Raw genomic sequence first — 19,210 nt, 5'->3', positions numbered from 1 at the left:
CTTTTCTCCTGCCTGCCTTGTTCAGCTATGACTGTTGATGGGAGAATCTTCACGACATGCAGATGGCCTGAGCTGCAACTGGGGCACGTTGGTCGTGTCTCACTGGTCATTTGAGATTTATCTAAACTTGTCAAAGTTTGAATGCTCCTCCGTGTAAAGGCACCTAAAGGATACAGATGGCTGGATGGTGGAGGAGACTTGAATTTGCCTGTTTTCCTGTGCAGCAGGAGGTGCAAAAGCCTCAAATATTCTTTCTCCAGCCTTGTTCTCTGCAGAACGCATGCAAGTGCTGTCTGGGTGAATTTCTTGGGATGATGAGGTGCTAAAGATGCTTCTGCAGGTGGGCAGGATAAGCAGTGACTTGAGAGCTGAGACAGTATATAAATGGTCTGTTTTATTCTGAAGAGAACTATTTACAAAAGAAGAGCATCTTTTTTACTAAAAATATGCCTTTATAGATTTTCATAATATGTATCTTATAAAAACCATACATTTATTTACATGACTGCTACATACAAAAATTACAGCACTGTGGTTTATGTACATATCTATAGATACATTCTTTCTGCTTGTCCCTGCTGTGTGCTTTTCCCTCTCAATCCAAGGGAATGGTTACTGCAGCACCCAGACGCTTCCTTTCTTGGCTTTTGGTTACAACAATCTTGCTTTTTTTAGCCGAGTGGGGAGTGGAGAGATTGCCTGCTGCAGAGGCATATCAGGAATTTAGCATTCTAAGTAGGACAAGTGCATACAGCTATGAAGTCCTTGTGCATGCAGCACTGCCTCTAACCTCACTTCTTGCTGCTCTGTGCAAAATTATTCTGTTGTCGTTAATTGATTTAGCATTCATCTTGATGGCAAGTTGCTGATCCAAGTTTGAAGTAACATAAAGTGCGAGTGACTTGCCTTTCATTCACGTATTCCTTGTTTACTGTTGCTTCCCTTGCAGAGTTTATTAAAGGGAGAATCATCCCTTCTCCCTTACACAGAAAACATTTGCCCAGTCACCTGTTGCTCAACTGTGGGAAAGTTCTTTGTAACCTTCATCTCAGCAGGTGTCTTCTGCATGTGCAAAACTCGAGCGGTGACTGTGCAGCACTGCTGGGTTATTTACCATCATCTCAGAAGGGTGAGTGTTGTATTTAGAGCTGCTGATCCCTCTTGTTAAGTCTGCTTTGGGATCCTGTGTGCCTGCTGGATTAATGCACTTCCTCCATTCCATTCAGTGGAGCTGATGTTTTCTTTATGCCATGTGTATCCTAAAATACAGACTATCACAAGTGGAGCATCTTCTAACCCAGCCCTGCAAGGACAGTTCCAGGTTCCTGGCCTCTACAGAAGGGGATGAGTGCTTCAATGACCGTTCAAGGTGAAATAGTTGGGACCTTAAAACACAATGTGACACACAAGAATGTGAAGGACTGAGTAAGTTTTCAATAAAACGAAACGAAGCTTAGCTGCTATGTTAAGGCAGTTTCTGTTCCTATTGAGTAGCAGCTGAGCACAAGGAGGTCTCCTTTGGTCTGTTGTCCAGTTCGTTAAACACAGTTCTCTTGTATTTCTGGGTTTAGTAGTGCAACTAAGTCTGTAGGATTAAGGGGTTAGTTTGAAGAAACCATACCCAGCTGGCACCTTGGGACGCGCTGTCCTTCCTTTTGCATCCTCTTCCGTCACTGCTAATAAATAAATAAAATTGCAATGGGATTAGGGTAGGTTTCTCCTTAAATGCAGAGATGTGCTGTGCATTTCAATTGCCTACCCCTGCAACCAAATGAGTCACTTTCCTCTCAGCAAACGTGTAGCAGAAGGCACCTTTCTTCGTCTCATTGCTGCATCTTCATTGAGTAACTGAAGGTCCTTTACTTAGGATTGCATACAGACAGACATCTTCAAGGGGGGAAGGTCCCACTCAGCTGTCAGCACGTGGTCTGCAGAGAGCTGCTGGGGCCTGGGAAGTGAATGCTGACAGCAGAATAAGGAGCTGTGAGGACGGAGATGTTCACATGACTCCCAAAAATATGCAGTGTCATTTCCAAAGAACTGCTGTGTAAGACAACTGCTCACAGGGATCACTGGCATCCATCTATCCACGCCAATTCTGCAGGTAACAGAGCTTCTTAATGCATATGGGCATGAGTGAGTCCTGACGGCAGGAGATGCTGAGCACGTGCCTCGTGTCTCTGTCCTGTGAGGAGTCATAATGTAGGTATGATGGGAGGATGAGGGTTTTCTGTCCTGAGAGCACTCTTGGCACTGCACGGAGTCCCTTCCCTTAGTTTGCACTACAAGCAGACGCTCAGCAGGAGGAGAGGTTTGGTTTCCTTTCCTGCTGATGAGGTTCCAAGCTCCCTTCCCTATTAGCATTAAACGATGTTGATGGTGCTTTAATTACTTCTTGGGTAGGACCTGGGATCCAGGTTTCATTGCTTTCAGGTAAATGAGTTTTACCACTCATCCTTCTCTATCCCCAAAGAGTGCTTTGCTCTTTGCAGAGCTGACCTGATGTTTACTGACTTTGTACCAGCATGGCAGCTCCGTGCTAATAAGGAAACGTGGGGATGCTCAGATCTTTGTAGGCAGAAAGGATATTTCTACTGAGGTATTATGTATGCTCGATGCAATAAATAAATACATTAAACAACAACCCACCAACCTCTTACCTGCTTCTAAGGAGGAGGTGCTGGATGGCTAATTCTAGCAGCATACCTGTGACTGTCAATATGGAGCAGGGATTGGCAGCTCCCCCTAAGAAGGTGTTTTAGCACCTGTGCTGAGCTGGGAAGAGCTGTATGTGTTCCATCTCCTGTGGGACAGTGTAGGAAGGAGCCTCCTCGAAGCAGCAGGGAAACAAATTGGGGTCTGTGGGCATTGTGAGCTGGGAGAACATGTGAAAATCACATGATGGAGGCAGGACAGCTCTGAGCTTGGCCTGGCTGCCTTGCTGTCTCATGAAGGCAGACTCTATCAAAGGGAAGAGCTCTAAGGTGCCCATCCAGTGCATAGGGAAATGTATTGCAGGGTTTCCAGCACCACCGTGTGCATACACCAGAAATACTAATTTTCCTTCTTGTTGGTCAAGTCTTGGTTGCAGCAAAGCAGGCTTTGATCACCTTTGGTTAAGAGGAGATCTGGCTGCCTGTTTGCTGAGGGGCTGAGTGGGAAATGACCCATGGGCAGAACAAATACACATCATTTCCATCAGACCACAGCTAATGGTACTGCAGGGCACAAAGGGCAAGCTGCAGGATCCCCAGAGCTCTGCAGGTGCCCTGATTGCCTGGGGCTTTAGCAAAGGTAGATGCCCGTGTGTTTTCGGCATGGATCACATCTGCCAGCGGATGTGATGTGATCCGGATGTGACACGGATTTAAGGATCACATCTGCCAGCCTAGCAGTGGTGAGCCTTTGATTTCATTATGGACAGGATCTCAATGAGTTGTGGGGGTTTTTTTGGGTGGGAGATTATCCTGTTACAATAACAGGTTTCTTACTCGGTTTACGAGAGATACATGGCTTTAGGGGAAAGGTGTGCGACGTGCTGAAGTTCCACATCTACTTTTGACCTTTGGAGGCCCCAGGACTGAACATCCACAACGTTATTCAGTTTGTAATCTGTTGCAGGTGGCCAATAGGGATGGGAAGAAGTCCTTAACATTTTTGTGCACCTACAGACTCTGCAACTCTTCTAACAGGCTGCAGAAGACACAAACTTACAACTGCCATGACCTGCAAGGAGCCTGGGTTCCCCGCGGGGGTGAGCAGCTCCACAGAGCCACAGGCATGCCCAGGTAGGATGTGCAGTGAGGGTTCATCTTCTCAAAACATGGCAGTGCTGCAGCCAAAGCAGCTCTGCTCCCAGTGGGATGGATGAAGGACATCAGTTGCCAGGCCTGGAGGGCTGTATGAGGGCTCCTCTCTTCTCTTGCATTGGGCTCTCTTCTTCCCCCTGCACTCGCTGTGATGGCAGTTCCCAATCCCCTGCGCTGCTTTGTCTTGGGGCTGCTTATTTCCTTCTCCAGCATCAGAATGCTTTTAAGACAATCAATCAGATTATTCTTCACAGCAGAAACTAAACCGTGTCAAAGCGCCTAAAATATACCCTGAAGTTCATCGCTTCACTTGAAGAATAAGAAAAGTTGCTTTCCATCTGTAGCACAATGTCAATTTGCAAATTTCCAATTTATGTAAACATTTGGTTCAGACCAGGTGCGGCGTTAATAGTGCAGAGTCTCAAGGTTAACTCCTTTGCCCCTTCTTATTCCCGGTGGATCAGCGTTGGGTCCATCAGCAAGCTGGGCAGCTGCCCCCTCCCCATCTTGAAGCAAGAATGGTTGGAGAGGTTTCTCTTTTTCAAGTTAATTTTTCTTGAAAAAGGAAAAGAGACGGTGCCCTTCTGCCCCACTGGGCTCATCCCCCTGCGGCTCTGGCCGGAGCACAGGGGAGGGTCTGGCACTCTGCTTTGCGACGTAGCCACTGGAGAAGGAATAAGCAAGCTGGCTCCATTCCTTCGGGTGTTTGTCCATCAGCTGCTGGTCAATGACCCTGTGCATGTCATCCTGCAGCAGAGGGAGAGGAGATGGGCGTTAGAGGCAGCTGATGCTCGTGGGGAGCTTGTGTGGGGATGTGGGTGTGAAACGTGCCGCAATGAGATGGAGAAGGGATGACGACAAGCGTGGGGACAGCCCCAGCTCCCTGCCCAGCCCCAGGCTCAGCCCCAGTTCCCACTGTGAGGTTTTCTAATGAGTGAGAAGGCAACTCGCATTGCTTGGGGGATGAATTGCTTGAGCAGACTTGCAAACCAGGGAATGGCAGAGCTGTCTGTGCAGCCCCACTGAAGGGCCCTCCTGGGGGAAGGTGCTCCCCAGAGCAGAGGGGCCGGGGTCAGGCACAGGCCCACAAAAACCCCATGTGGGTCTTGTCACTTCGGTGCTCATCCCTTAGCCCCAGCTCCTTTCCAGTGGTGCTGGCAGAGTGATGGGAGCTCTCTGACTGACAGCTTGGCACCAACAACTGCACTCCAGTTTTTTGTTTGTTTTTTGAAGCACTGGAGATGCTGTGGTTTAATCCATGTTTGCAGCAGAGTGAAGTTGCTCCACACAAAACAATCAGTCAGCTGTACTGCTGCTAATGACACGTACTGATGTGCTCCTTGAAAACCTGGCTGCCAATCTGACAAAATCTTAAACTTTCAGATACATTATTTCTGCTATAATTGTGTATTTAAGCTGGAGATTAGTGAAAATCCATGTATGCAGATTAGTCCCACGGGAGATGTCACTTATTCTCCAATGTTTTGGTCCCTGATTAGGACTGACAGTGCTGGCTGGTGAGAACAAAGTTATCTGGGCAGACTGCAGGATGAGAAGTGCCATTCTGGGGGCTCTGCACGCAGGGCAGGGCTCAACTGTGCTTTTTGGGGTACCCATGGACCCCACCAGTTGGGGGGTTGGAAGAGTCTCAGCAGTTGCTGATGTTATGGACCAAGCAGTGATGGTACACAGCCTCTGCTGGGAGAAACCCTCAGGTGGAGTCTGGGTGACCTGGATGGCCACCAGAGGCCATTGCCTGTGGCCCTAGTGGGCTCAGGTGACCTCCCAGCCCTGTGTCTCCTTGGGACAGCATGGAAGATGGGGCTGCTCAGGGCATTGTGTGCTAGCACCCATAGCCAAGGGCTACTTGGGATCCTTGTTTTAGGATCGCCAAGGAGCTGAAATCACTGTGACACAAGGAAACTTGTTTTTTGTGGTTTGTTTTTTGGGGTTTTTTGTTTGAGCAGATAGATGCTTCTCCATCTGGGAAGCTGCAACACGACTGGTGTTGAACTGGTATATGCCTCTCTTTATCACTTCCCTTCCTTCCTTTACTGTTCCAATCTCAGTTTCCCACCTGGATTTAGACATCAGACTTGGTGCTGCTCGCAGCTGGGCTATTTGGCAGTTTGGGGAAAGCAGTGTCCTCTCTGCCAACCCTGGGACCCACAAGTGGGGCTCAGAGGAAAGAAAAAAACATGGGAAAATGCCACTTCCAGGAGGGAAAAGGATTGATGGCCGTGAATTTAGTACTTGGGGTGTCTCAAGAAAGCACAAGGGTGCAGAGCTAAGTAGACAGAGGAAGCTTTGGACTGGAAAGGGAAGAGGCAGAGGGAGAGTTGAAGAGGTTAAGGTAAACATCAACGTTAATGGTTTCCAGAGGTGAAGCTGCTATGCAAGAAATTTATAGCAGTTGGATTTGGAAAGCAACTCTATCATATGAGAGGGACATCCAGCATGGCAGATTCACCTTTGGTTAATCACATAATGAGAGATGGGTATGATTTTATATAGAATCATCATAGAATTGTTTGAGTTGAAAGGGAACCTTTAAAGGCCATTTAGTCCAACCTCCTGCAGTACCCAGGGACACCTACAGCTCCATGAGGGCTCACAGCCCCATTCCCTGACTGTGGGTGCTGCAGGGATGGGGCACCACCACCTCTCTGGGCGCCCTGTGCAGTGCCTTGCCACCCCATTGTAAACAGCTTGTTCCTTATATCCAATATGAATCTGCCATCTTTTTGTTTGAAACCACTTCCTCTTGTCCCATCAGAACAGATCCTGCTAAACAGCCTGTCCCCTTTTTCCTTATAGACCCCTTTAGATACCAAAGGCTGCTCTCAGCTCTCCCCAGAGCCTTCTCCTCTCCAGGCTGCACAACCCCAGCTCTCAGCCTGTCCTAACAGGGAGATGTTGGAGCCTTGGAGCCTTTTTGTGACCTACAACAGGTCCATATCTTTCCTGTACTGAGGACTCCACATCTGAACACAGTGCTCCAGGAAAGCTGGAGCGTGTGTATATGATATACATACACATATACAGATTAGGAGGTACTAGTAAGCAGCTGAATTTACACCACTCATTCAAACTTGCAGAGTGCTGCATATCACTTGCTAGATAACGAAGCTGAGAAGTAAAATCCCAGCCTGCCCCTCAGGAATTTTCCTGATGCTAGACAAGCTGAGCACACAGCATTAATGACATGTGGACCTCAGCTTGGCTTTCCCCATGATGACCTGGGGGCAAAGCCTTGCTGCAGGGTTCTGCCCCTGGTGCTGGGGGATGCGGGGCCCTGAGGAGTGATGAGGAACCCCTGCTGGTTTCTTGCCAGATGGTGGTGAGGACAGAGGTGGATGCAGGTGGAGACAGCAGTGAATGGAGCAGGCGAGGTGATGGTGGGTGTTCAGTGGGTGCAGGGATCTCACCTCAAAGGCAGGAGGGGTGTACGACTAAAGCTGTTGGTACAGGAACTGAGAAAGGCCACTAGATCAGAAACCAAAGGAGCCAGATAGTAAAAAGCCCTGAGGAAGCAAACTGTAAGCAGGAGAAAGAGAAGAAGAAAAAAGAAACGAAAACACGGTGGAGTTGAAACAGGAGTGAGGTTGTATGGGAGAGGTTTCTACCGGTCAGGTTGGGGGGTAGTAGAGTCGGGGTCTTGCAGGGTCTGCACCAATTTCCTGTACTGACCCGGACCTTTTCTCTTGTATCTGCTCATTTTCTATTAGCCATGCTCCCTCAGTGCTGGTTTCTCAGAGGGCTCTGAGTCTGCCATCTTTTGTCTGCCATCAAAGCTCTCTGCTTGGCACGGGTCCGTCCCACTGACCCTAAGAAGGACATCTCTGGGGCATCTGCCCTCACCTGCTGTGGGTTTGGGATCCGATTATTCATTTATTTGTTTATTTTACCTTGGTTGAGAGCTCTGATTTTAGCTTTTCCATCGTGCCACATCTTCTGCATTGACAACAGTGCTACGCAGTGGACCAGTGACCACAACATCCCCACCTCCCATCTCCTGCTTGGCTACAGGAACAGATGTGCTGCATCTGCATGTCTCAATGCTGAGGGCATCCCCCACACGGACACCCAGGTGGGTTCCTCTGCTGTGTGCTCTGTATGCCCTCAGACTCTGCCCTGTGGCAGTGGGGAACTGCTCACCTGCCAGGCCTCCAGCTGCTGCGAGAGGTTCACCTTCTGCTGGATGGCATCCAGCAACTGGCTGTTGAGGGACATCATGTCGATCTTGCACTTGGCCAGCTCCACCTCCACAGCGTTCTTCCTGGGGGGAGAGCAAGAAATGGGACTTTTCACTTCATAATTATTTTAAGGAAATGTTCAACATACCCCTCGGAAGTCAATGATTTATTGATTTTAATCAAAAAAAGGGATGGAATCTTTAGCAGGGTCTGTGTGACAGGACAAGGGGAAATGGTTTCAAACGGAAAGGAAAGGTTTAGACTGGATATAGGGAAGAAGTTCCTTACACTGAGGGCAGTGAGGCACTGCACAGGTTGCTCAGAGAGGTGGTGGTGCCCCATTCCTGCAGACACCCATGGTCAGGGAATGGGGCTGTGAGCAGTGATGGAGCTGTGGGTGTCCCTGTGCACTGCAGGGAGTTGGATCAGTTGCCCTTTAAAGGTCCCTTCCAACTCAAACCATTTTATGATTCTATTTATTTGGCAAGTCCCTAAATCCTCAGCATTTTCCATTGTTTTCTGGTCTATTTACCTGGCCCAGAAGAGTGGGCCAGAACTGCAGAAATTCTTACCTTATAAAATAAGCAGATTTTAGGTAACATCATGAAAAATAGGAGAAAACATTCAGATGTGCTGCTCTACAAAATAATATTGTACATCTGAACGATGTGCAGGATCTGCCATTAAAAATGGAGGACTAAAATGAGTTAGAATCTCTATACACATTATTTTTGCATTTCTTCTGTTTACTAATGTATGGGAAATGAAATGGAATGCTCTAAAAAACAAAGACCCCTTTTCTGCCCAGCAATATGAAAAAATAACCCTGCAAAAAGTACAACCCTGCTTTCAGTTTCTAGAGATGGGGCCTGGGCTGAGCAAAGAACTGAAGGAAGGAATTTATCATAGCATATACTTTAACAGTTTATCATTCCTTGAAACATCAAATTAATTATTTGAATTAAATAATAAGCTTTAAAGAAAGCTCTCGGATTCCATGGAGCTGTGCCACTCAGGAATGCCACTCTGATGTCATCCCAGGCATTCTGAGGGCAGGTGAGCCCATGGCTAAACCCTGGTGGTGGGATGCTCCAGCTGCTACAGGGAAGCAGGAAGGAGTTATCCCCTGGGAAGGAGCAATTCCCTAAGCTGTCTGAGCTGGGAAATGCTTGCTGTGCTGGGAAGCATACAGGTAGGTGCAGGCTGCCTGGCCACAAACCTGAAGTTATCAATTAATTGCTGTGTGATGGGGAAACTGTAACGTGACTTGCTGGGAACGATTTGTCTTTGAAAATATTTTGGGGAGGAATAATTGCATCTTATTAACTGTCTCTCATTCATCACTTCCTAGCAGCTCCCTCACGCTCCCCTGCAGAAGAGCAATTTGGGAATCTGTGTTTATATTCCAGGTAGCGATCGCCGAACGCTTCCTATTCTAGAATCCTCTTTTCCTATTGCTTCCCATGTTTGCCAAACTTCAGCTTCAAGCTAAAAATGTTCCACGCCAGATGTCTGCTTCAGGCGGTGGTTTTATTTTTGTGCAGCGTTGAGTTGGGCTTTTTTTTTTGGTGGGGGGGGGAACACTTCAACAGCCGTGACTTAACCCTTGAGGTGCAGGTAGGCTGAGCACTGCATGCCTGCTGGGCAGCTTGCTGCTATGCAGCATCCCCTCTGTCTGCACGATGACACTTTCATTCCTAGCATCTCTGTGCTGTCTCCTTTCACTTGCAGCTTCTGCTCATTAATCACCCACCACTCATCCATGCACACTTGTCACGTCCCCTTCCTCTGGGCTTTATAGGGTCATTAACCACTGTGGAGAAGCTGTACCCTTCTGCTCCTGGCTGTGGGTCTGAGAACCTGAAATAGCCTTTTCCTCTGAAGCTCCCCACTGCTGCTTGGATATTACAGTGGGATTTATTGCACGTTGCCATAGCCACAGCAAGAACCAGCAGCCCACAAGCACAGGAAATGTCAGAACAACGTCTCTGCACCCAGCTGTGCAGCTGGGACACTCCTGCTTTATGCCAACAGATGGAGGTGTAACAGAGGACAGCAGTGGGAATTTGGAAGCTGGATACCTGGGCAAGAGCAGCATGGGTGAGAAGTTCACTTAAAAAAAAGACAAAAGGTCTCAGCATGGAGATTTAGCTCCCTGCATCTTCAGAGCTGCAATGCTCTCACTTCCTATTCTCGCAAGCACCTGAGTAATAGGTGTGTCTGTAAGGAGATGCACTGGTGGTGTTCTGGCCAGCTCATTTTGGAGGAGATTATCAGGCCTATCCTTTCTACCTAGAGGATGGGGGGTGAATTATTCTGCCCATTCTTCTTGAGGAAAAGAACTCAGGGCAGCACTGTTCTGCAGGGTTGCAGGGTGCAGAGCCAAAGGAGGAGGTATGGGGTACAGGGCAGCAAAATGGCAGAGGGCTGGGAGGAGGAAGATGGGGAGAAATAAAGATTCAAAACAGTGTGAGAATCCCGACCAGAGGATAAGAAAATTGGAAAAAGACCCAGGAACAGGAAAGGATAGAGAGTGAGCAGAGGAATGCTTTAGGGATGAGGTCCAGGCAAGGCTGCAATAGAGATGGGCAGGGAAGCAAGTCTTGTGTGTTAATGGAGCTTATAAACAGGAGGGGAGTCAACTCTTTGAAAGGATAGATAACAGCAGGACAAGGGAAGTTGAGGGAGGGAAGATTTAGGTTGGTTGTCAGGGGGAAGTTCTTTACTATGAGAGTGGTGAGGTTCTGGAACAGCTGCCCAGAGAGGTTGTGGATGGAGGTGTTCAAGGCCTGGGTGGGGCCCTGGGCAGCCTGGCATGGTATTAAATGGGGAGGTTGGTGGCCCTGCATGTGGCAGGGGGGTTGGAGGTCCCTTCCAACCTGGGCCATTCTGTATATGTGGAAGAGCAAAAGAAGAAAAAGACAGGACAGAATTAGGGATTCCATTTGCTTCCCTAAGGTCATCGTGTGCCACACACCAGCACCATGGGTGGCAAAATCAGGGCTCACAGCATCCCCCAAAGCCCCCTAGTCCTGCCATAGGGTAGCTCCTAGGAACTCTTAAGCTCCTCCAGCGCTTCCCATCACCAGCAGGGCTGAGACCGGCCACCCTGGAGGCAGGTGCTCCTGTACCCCTAACGCAGCCTGGCTCAGGCTGTGTCCCCACTCACTTGGCGATGGCCTCGTCCCGATCCCGGATGGCCTGCAGGAGCCGTTCGCTCGTCTCCTTGTCTTCTGCAGCTCCCCTCAGCCGGTCCCGCTCCTCCTTCAGCGTCGTCATCTCCACGCTCAGCAGTGTGACCTGAGCTCACAGGGGAGAGTGGAACAGCCACGATGAGTACAGGGCAAGGGAGGGTGGAAAACAAGCCAGGGGGCAACCTGGAGACTGAGGTGTCCTGCCTGTAGAAGCTGCAAATCTAGCAGCAAGAGGGATTGTTTTTCCTGTTGGCTTTTTTTTCAGGAGAGGGAACAGTTACATCATTGCATCTTCTGAAGCGGTGCGAAACTGAAGACAAAGGATGTGAAAGGTCCCTTTCGCACCACAGAAGGTGTTACTGGCATGTCTTACATTTTTAATTAGACTTCAAAATGCGTGCAGAGTCTTAAATAGTCTGGGAAATGATCTATTGGTTTGGTCCTGTGTGGAGCGAGGTAATAGGCTGTGAAATCATGCACGGATTCACAGTATTTCATACACGTTTCTTTGTCTGTGGCACACGCTCGCTCTGTTATGCTCCTCTACCACCTGGAAACCCTTCCAGCACCTGACCCACCTCCCTTGAATCCTCAAAGGAATCTTCACATGGAGGGCAGACAGCTCCCACAGCCCTGTGTGTCCATCAGTTGTGCTGACTTTTTGGACAGGGTTGTGTTTTCCTTTTTCCAAAAGGATGCGGTGAAAGGGCAAAAGCAGCCAAGGGTGGTAACCCCATTCCTTGCTCCAATGCAATTGGTATTGCACGAGCAGCTGTGCCAAAGGCTGCTTCTGCCACAGCCTCCACATCTCCTGTGGCATGTGGAGCCTTGTCCCATAGAAGACAGGCTTTGCCAAGGCTGTCTTTGGGTGTCTCCGCTTGCTGCCTCAAGATGATGCCTTTGCTGGCTTCATTGTGGATAGATGCGGTCTGATTCAACGCTCTGGGTTTGAGATTGGATCGTTTGCTGCTGTTGTGTTTGATTTAGCATTAACCTCGTTGGTTCAGGGGTATGGCATGGTGCCAGCTTGGCCATGATCAGGGCTCCCTGGGTGTGCAGTTAGCACGTGTCACGATGCTGCATTGGGAAGTGCTGGAAGGGTGTGAGCCTTGTGCCACGTGCAACACAGCAGTGCTGGTTTGTCTGTTCGGCAGATGCATCTATACTCAGGTAAAAGCAAATTATAAAATAGAAAAACAGGACTCAGTGCAAGATGGGTCAGAATGGATGCCTATGGGTTCCAGCACCCCATATCAAGCAACCCTATATTCTGGGATCTTCTGCTGAGAAAAGTTTAAGTCAGACAGGCTGGCTGCTAAAGCAGATTGGGTAAAAAGTTCAAAAGGACATTTGGTTACTTGGGATGATGTCTGGGAAGGGCACCCGGACACCTGCAAAGTGCAGAAGCTCTGATCCAAACATGCATGAAGCCTCTGCACTGGGTTTAATACAGATTTCCTTATCCAACTGCAGCTGGTGCTCACCCAGATCCTTCTGGGCTACTCACCATGGTGATCACTTCTACAGAATGTGTGCCTTGGGGATGAACGCTGTGTTAAAAGGCCATCTGCTAAGTGTGGGCATTACTAACCTGGCTGTGCAGCCTCTGCAGCTCCTCCAGACTTTGCCTCAGTTTCCCCCGTTCTCCCTCCATTAACTCCCTCAGGGCTCTTGAGTCCTCACTTGTTCTCCTGATCTGTTCCTCTAAGGAGTCATCGTCGCTCCGCCGAGAGCTCTGGCAGCAGGAGAGAAATCTCTTGATCAGGTTTTTATTGTTTGCTTTTTCTTTTTCAAAGGGCAGTTGCATGAATTTGAAGGGCAGTGCTCTTAGCTCAGCATAAACCAAATTCACTGAGACCTAATGACCCCACGTGGGACTGCATTCTGTGTTTGCAAACCTGTTCCAGGACTCTGTTTTTTTCTTTGGCAAATACCACTTCACCTCCATGTTCAGCTTCCTACCAGCTGCTACAGTTACTGAAATGAGGAGGGTGACACCTTGCAAGTGACTCTGCATTTGCAAGGTCTGCACTGCCTGCATCAGCATGGCCTCTCAAATAAGTCATGCTAGCAATGCTTGCAGGTGATGAAAATAGTCCTCATTTTTGATACTTTGCAAAAATCCAGGTGTTTTCTTGTAATTCTATGCTCCTGTGGATGCCATCCCCTCACAGTGCTGAAGGTGTACGCCTTAACACCACTGCATACCAGCAAAAGCCTCACATGGTGATGGATTCATGCCTGGTCTCACCAAAACATCTGTATGCAGCCCCAGTTGTAGAGCCAAAATCTACCTGTATAGGGGTTACAAGGTTTTACTACACTATTGCTACAAAGACAAATTGTAACAGAAATAACTGAACTGGGATGCACGCAACCATCTGCAGTATTTCCATGTTGGAATTCAAATTTGCTGCAAGTCTTAAATCTCCTTTCATTCATTTCCCAGAATGACTCCCAAATTGACAAGAGTTGCTCAAGCACGTAACCTTGAACTCCATGGGGCTGAAATCCCATGTGCTGGTTTGGTTCTTGGCTGATGTGAGGGAGGATAGTGATAGGACAAAGGGGAATGGTCTTAAACTGAGACAGAGTGGGTTTAGGTTGGATATTAGGAGGAAGTTTTTCACCCAGAGGGTGGTGAGGCACTGGCACAGGTTGCCCAAGGAGGCTGTGGATGCCCCATCCCTGCAGGCATTCAAGGCCAGGCTGGATGTGGCTCTGGGCAGCCTGGGCTGCTGGTTGGCAACCTGCACACAGCAGGGGGTTGGAAATGATGAGCACTGTGGTCCTTTTCAACCCAGGCCATTCATGACTCTATGATGTTTTGACAGAGAGCAGGCAGTGCGCCAAGACAGCTCTTCCCCACGGGCTTTCTCAGAGACAAGGGACTTCAGGGTCAAGTGAGAGCCTGTGACATCTTGGGCAAGGAGACACAGGCAATAACAGTGCTGCCAACTCACCGTGGAGTCTGCCCCATCCAGCACGTTTTGTATCAGCCTTTTCAGCTCGCTGAGAGCTGCCCGTAGGCTGCCGGCCGGGACATCTTTGGCTGATGAGGTTTCTGAAGACTCATCCATGGAGGAGTCCGTGGAGACGGCGGAGTCTGCGCTGTCATTTCCTCTGAGATGGGAGCAGAGATACCGCACTTGGCAATATGCCTCCCAGAGCTGCAGCCTCAGCTGGAACGAGAGAGCCCCAGGTAAGCTTTGGGTGTCAAGGCTGCAGAGGTCCTCCACCTCCACTGCAACGAGGCATGTGATTGCTAAAGCTCACAAATATTCACCTGGTTTGCTCTATTGGTTTTGAAATTTACTACTAGAGTTGGGACCACAACCCTAACAGAGGTGGGGTGGTGACACACTGGCACAGGTTGCACAAGAAGGCTGTGGATGCCCCATCCCTGCAGGCATTCAAGGCCAGGCTGGATGTGGCTCTGGACAGCCTGGTATGGTGATTAGTGACCCTGCATGGAGCAGGGGGGTTGAAACTGGATGATCATTGTGGTCCTTTCCAACCCAGGCCATTGTATAATTCTGTGATTCTATAAATTAGTGGCTGTGGGCTCAGCTTCAAGCCCAGATCCAACGTTGTACATCTCTTTCTGGGGCTGGTGAGGTCTGTGGGCATTGTCAGGGGCAGGAGGGCAAATACCTGTTCTCGTTCTTGTTCCAGCTCCTCTGCCTCCATGCTCTGCTCTATCTCAGACAGCAGGGACGTGCTGGTTGTGTTGAAATTTTGGAGACTTCTCTCCTCGCTGAGCTCTTCTACCTTCCCCTGCAGCTGCCGGTAGGACAGCCGCACCTCCTGGAGCTCCATCTGGCTTTGGTGCAGCTTCCAAAGAAAATTAAACAAGCAGAGGAAACAGTGTTAGTGGAGGTGATATGGACTGGATGAAATCTCTTGATTCATGAAGGACCTGAAAGGGAGGAAGAGCTGGCATGAAAGAGGGTTTCCAACCAGAAGGAAAACACTCTTGGCTGATGTTACTGTTTATTGGAGCTAAGTAATCTCCAAATGTTATTAGACACTGGAAGATGAAATCAGCAGGTTAATCTGCGCTAAAATGAGGAATGCTGTGAAGAAGCTGAGACTTGGCTGAGAAAAGCTTACTAAAGCTAACACAACAGAAACTGAACCAAAAAAAGAAAAGCAATATAAACACACCTTGAAAGACGTCTCCTTATAACTATAAACATTCTGCCACAAAACTCTGATGTCAAACTCCCTAATTCACTGCTTTGCAACCTGAGTTAGTGGAGTGTTTGAAACACACAAGACGCAGCACTGGCACTGATTTGTTTTGGGGCTTATCCATGGTCACCCAACTGTGTGATTTCACAGGCACTGAGCTGTGTTCTGCCTGGGCAGGAGCTGTGCACAGGGCTGGGGCACAGCCAGGTGTTGTGTGAGCAGCAGAGCTGAACGTGCTGGGGAGGGTGCTGCTGTCTGACACATTGGCAGCTTTCTTGTGCCTCTAAAGAGAGGGAAAAAAAGATTCTGACTGTTCTGAAGAGCTGGGGGTGCAAGAGGTTGTCAGATGTGAAGTAAAAGTAAAGTGAGGTACAATTGTGCTCTCTATGAAGATGCCCAAAGCTACAGCCATGCCAGCTTTTCTCCGGGGAGCGATGTTTGGTGAGATGGATTTTGCTGGGAAATCACCCAAGCTATGAGAGCTTCACCGTCCTCCAGGCTAGAGTAAATGACCCCCTTCTGGAGCCAATGCTGCTACTAAAACATTAAGTGATATGAAACAAAGTCAGTGTTTTCTGCTTCCTTTTACATTTCCCTTCTTCTCCCAGCCTCCCCTCCTGTTCCTTTGCTCGGCTCTCCCCAAATTGGTCTTTGTATCAAGATGCTCCATCTTTTTTTCCATCTCCACAGAGAACAGATCCTTGCATTTTATTCCCTCAGAGAATCATGGAATCATTACAGTTGGAAAACATCTCTAAGATCTCCGAGTCCAACCCCGGCCCACCCCACCATGCCCAATAACCACATCCCACAGTTCTGGAACACTTCCAGGCATGGTGACCCCATCACTCCCTCAGCAGCCTGTGCCACTGCATCACCACTCTTTTTTTTCCTAATATTTAACCTGAACCTCCCCGGTGCAACTTAAAGATGTTCAGTTCTTCCATTCTCCCAGCTCCTTGTTATCCTTCTGGTTGATTTTACCCCAAACCACATCCTTGGCCTATTTGCCACCTCCTGTCCTCTTCCCTCTCCCATTGCTGCCTTCTCACCTGCAGGTCCTTGTCATGGCTTTGTCTCTCCAAGATGAGGACTCGGTCCTGCAGCTCCTCCACCGTTCCCTGAAGCAGGTCGTTCTCCTCCATCATGGCACTAAGGCGATGCTCCAGCTCTCGCTTTCTGTCCGTCAGCATTTTGATCTGCAGAGGGATGAGAGCTGGCTTGAACCCCATACTTTGCAGGAAGCGCAGATGGGGGAAACCACATCCCCATGAGAGAAATGAAGCAGAAAAAACCCCCGAAATATACGTGTATGTATTCAGCACCTATGTGCAAGAGAACAACTGCTACCCCTTCTACCCTAAAACTTGCAAGAATGAAACTAGCTACTGCTCCAGGTCCATCCCTGCCTGAGCAGATGGTGGGATTTTCTGCTGCATGGATGCTGGAGAGCACAGGGAGAAGAGCCCCTGAGCTCCTGCTCCCTGCGGGGCTGTGTAATGCACTGCCTGTATGCTTTTCTAAATTGTTGTACATTCACCAGGTTCTCACTGGGGATTTTTCTTTCTTTTTATTCATGAAGGCTCCTTTCTGTGCCACGCTTATTTTTAATTTCCCAGAGATGGGATGCCTTTAAAATTGGTTCATTTCTTTTAATTGTCAAGGGCGGTGATTTTAGGTGAGGAGGGACAACGTGCCAAGCAAAACCTCTGTGATTCACTTAGCTGGGAACGGTGCACAGGATGAATCAGCACCAGCCAAGGTCACTTTTTGTTTAACCACGAAAAAGGAACCTTTTTTCCAGATTTGTGCACATGGGACCTTTGAAAACTGTGTATGCTGTTCTCCACTCCAGTACAACCCTAAATATGCCCTATGGTCTCTTTTCAACTCCTTTCAACATGGATGACAGACAAATTCAGCATATCCTACTGTTCTCTTGGCCTCTATGGGCCCCTGTCTTTTGTTGTTTTCCATGTTGCTGGAAATGTTTGGCTGCACGAAGGACTATTAGCAAAGCACATCTTGCTGTTTCTGCAGGGTAAAGGCTGCTGTAGGTATTAGAAAGCTGCCTGTAGGTGAGTAATTGTTTCTGAGCTGTCTCTTCCCACCACTGTCATGATTTGTGTGGGTTGGAGAAAAGGGGTACAAGGAAAATAAGAGGTATAATGCAGAGATTGTACTGAGAGCATTTGATATCCAAACCAGTGAGGAACACGCTGTGAATGACCATGTAAGAGAAAGCCAAAGCTCTGTACTAAATAATCCCCAAGGGGCCCTTCCAACCCCTGTGATTCTGACTCCAACGTGGGCCCTGAGCCATGCAAATAGGGAAGACAGATCTGGAAAGCAAGAGATGGGAAGAAGTCGAGGTGAGGCATACATAACGACATGCATGCATGGTGATTGGGTGCACGTGTAGGCAAGCGCCCTCCAAGCCTCCATACTTACTTCAAGGACCTGCTGCTCCACACCAAGGGGAGGGGAAGAGAAGGCGAGGGACCAGCAGGGAGCAGGTGGGAGCAGGAAAGAAGAAATTGAGAGATTTTAGGAAAAGCTCTTCCAGATAGCTTAAAAAGAAGCAAAGTGGCAGGGTGGTAGGGTTGGACACCTTCTATCCCACTAGTTCCAGTGATTCTCATCAGGGAAGGGAAGTAAAAAATGCTATACATCCTGCTAATGTATCATTCTACTTCCATGCATGACTGGCTCAGAGGTAGGGGAAGATTGCTGCTTTCTTTGCAAGCATGGGAAACAGCAAAAAGGACCCAAACCTTACAGATCTTCCCACCATGGCCTTAGAGGTTAAGCTGTACAGACAGAAGCCTGATGTGATTCAGCTCCATGGTGAAGGTCCTGGAAGATCCTTCCCATCCATTCATTTTGCTTGTGGCTGAGGCAGTGCTTGACGTTGTCCTTTGCCAACCTGGCCAGCACAGCTACCAACCTTCTCCTCGCTCACCCCAAGCAGCTGGTTTTGTTCACCAAGCACAGAGGGGTTCACCCTATGGATGACAGCAGCCCTGAACGCTGTCTGAAGGAGCAAGGCCAAGCACAGGTGACTCACCTCAGCCTGGAGGCTCTCGAGCCGCACGATGTGTTGACTGCTGGAGGAGTTCTTCTCCCGAAAGTCCTCCCGGAGCGTGTGGACCTGCAGGGAGAGCTGCCGCTCCACCTCGGATGCCTGCAGGGAGACACCAGCTGCATTACCATGGGGGGTTGTCCCATGGCTGGAAAGCACGGATCGCCTCCCGCGCAGCAGAAGGTCTGCAGACCTGCCCTCATATGACTTCTGCACAAGCCCTGTTTTGTTAGAAACTCTGAAGTTAGTCGAGTTTGGACCAGGGAAAATCTCTTTCTGGACAGGAATGAAGGAGAGCAGCCATTTAGATAGACCACACTAATTTTCCCTTGGGTAAACTTTCCCTTGGAGGACACAGCTCGTAAGTTTCTCTTGCTGCAAAACAGCACCCATCATCCAACGTCTCCCATCACCCATATGGAATTTAGTTTTCCTGAACACACCCAGTTGGGACTAAGGAAGAAACCAGGCACTGGGGGACCCAATGTTCCTATCTCCTGGGATACCCCATTATATTTACACTTTGTAAACCTCCAAACATCTTCAGTGCAGATCTGAAACAACAAGTGTCCTCTGCTTCTGATCCCTGGTTCCCATCAGGGCCAGACAGAGAAGCATCTGCTCCAAAAGACTGTCAGCTCTGGGCTTGGCCCTCTTTCCCATTTCGAAGGAGGGATGCCCTCGTTATGCAGGGTGCTTTGAGGACAGCAGAAAGGCCATTCCTTACCTACAGGA

The 19,210-nt window shown here is 48.8% G+C and overlaps 1 protein-coding gene across 2 annotated transcripts in view; it reads right to left on the bottom strand.

The window, feature by feature from the left end:
• Positions 1-331: 331 nt before the first annotated feature.
• Positions 332-19,210, bottom strand: part of BICDL1 (BICD family like cargo adaptor 1) — a 45,078-nt gene continuing 26,199 nt past the window's right edge. Inside the window, exons 3-11 of one of the 2 annotated variants that reach the window (XR_008208326.1) lie at positions 18,461-18,577; positions 16,446-16,592; positions 14,854-15,033; positions 14,163-14,381; positions 12,791-12,934; positions 11,175-11,305; positions 7,968-8,088; positions 7,238-7,346; positions 4,446-4,556 (exon numbers count right to left, since the gene is read on the bottom strand). Coding sequence is in view for 1 of the 2 variants with exons in the window: in XM_052689869.1 (XP_052545829.1) it covers positions 4,356-4,556; positions 7,968-8,088; positions 11,175-11,305; positions 12,791-12,934; positions 14,163-14,381; positions 14,854-15,033; positions 16,446-16,592; positions 18,461-18,577 (1,260 nt within the window). In the remaining variant the exon portion in view is untranslated. Of the gene's footprint in view, positions 4,557-7,237; positions 7,347-7,967; positions 8,089-11,174; positions 11,306-12,790; positions 12,935-14,162; positions 14,382-14,853; positions 15,034-16,445; positions 16,593-18,460; positions 18,578-19,210 lie in introns of both variants that reach the window. The other variant, XM_052689869.1, reaches the window with a different exon arrangement.

Source organism: Tympanuchus pallidicinctus, unplaced genomic scaffold (genome assembly GCF_026119805.1).
Source record: "Tympanuchus pallidicinctus isolate F22 unplaced genomic scaffold, pur_lepc_1.0 scaffold25, whole genome shotgun sequence".
Taxonomy (NCBI): domain Eukaryota; kingdom Metazoa; phylum Chordata; class Aves; order Galliformes; family Phasianidae; genus Tympanuchus; species Tympanuchus pallidicinctus.
The sequence above is the reverse complement of the archived record's forward strand: the minus strand, read 5'-3'. Positions and strand labels throughout refer to the sequence as shown.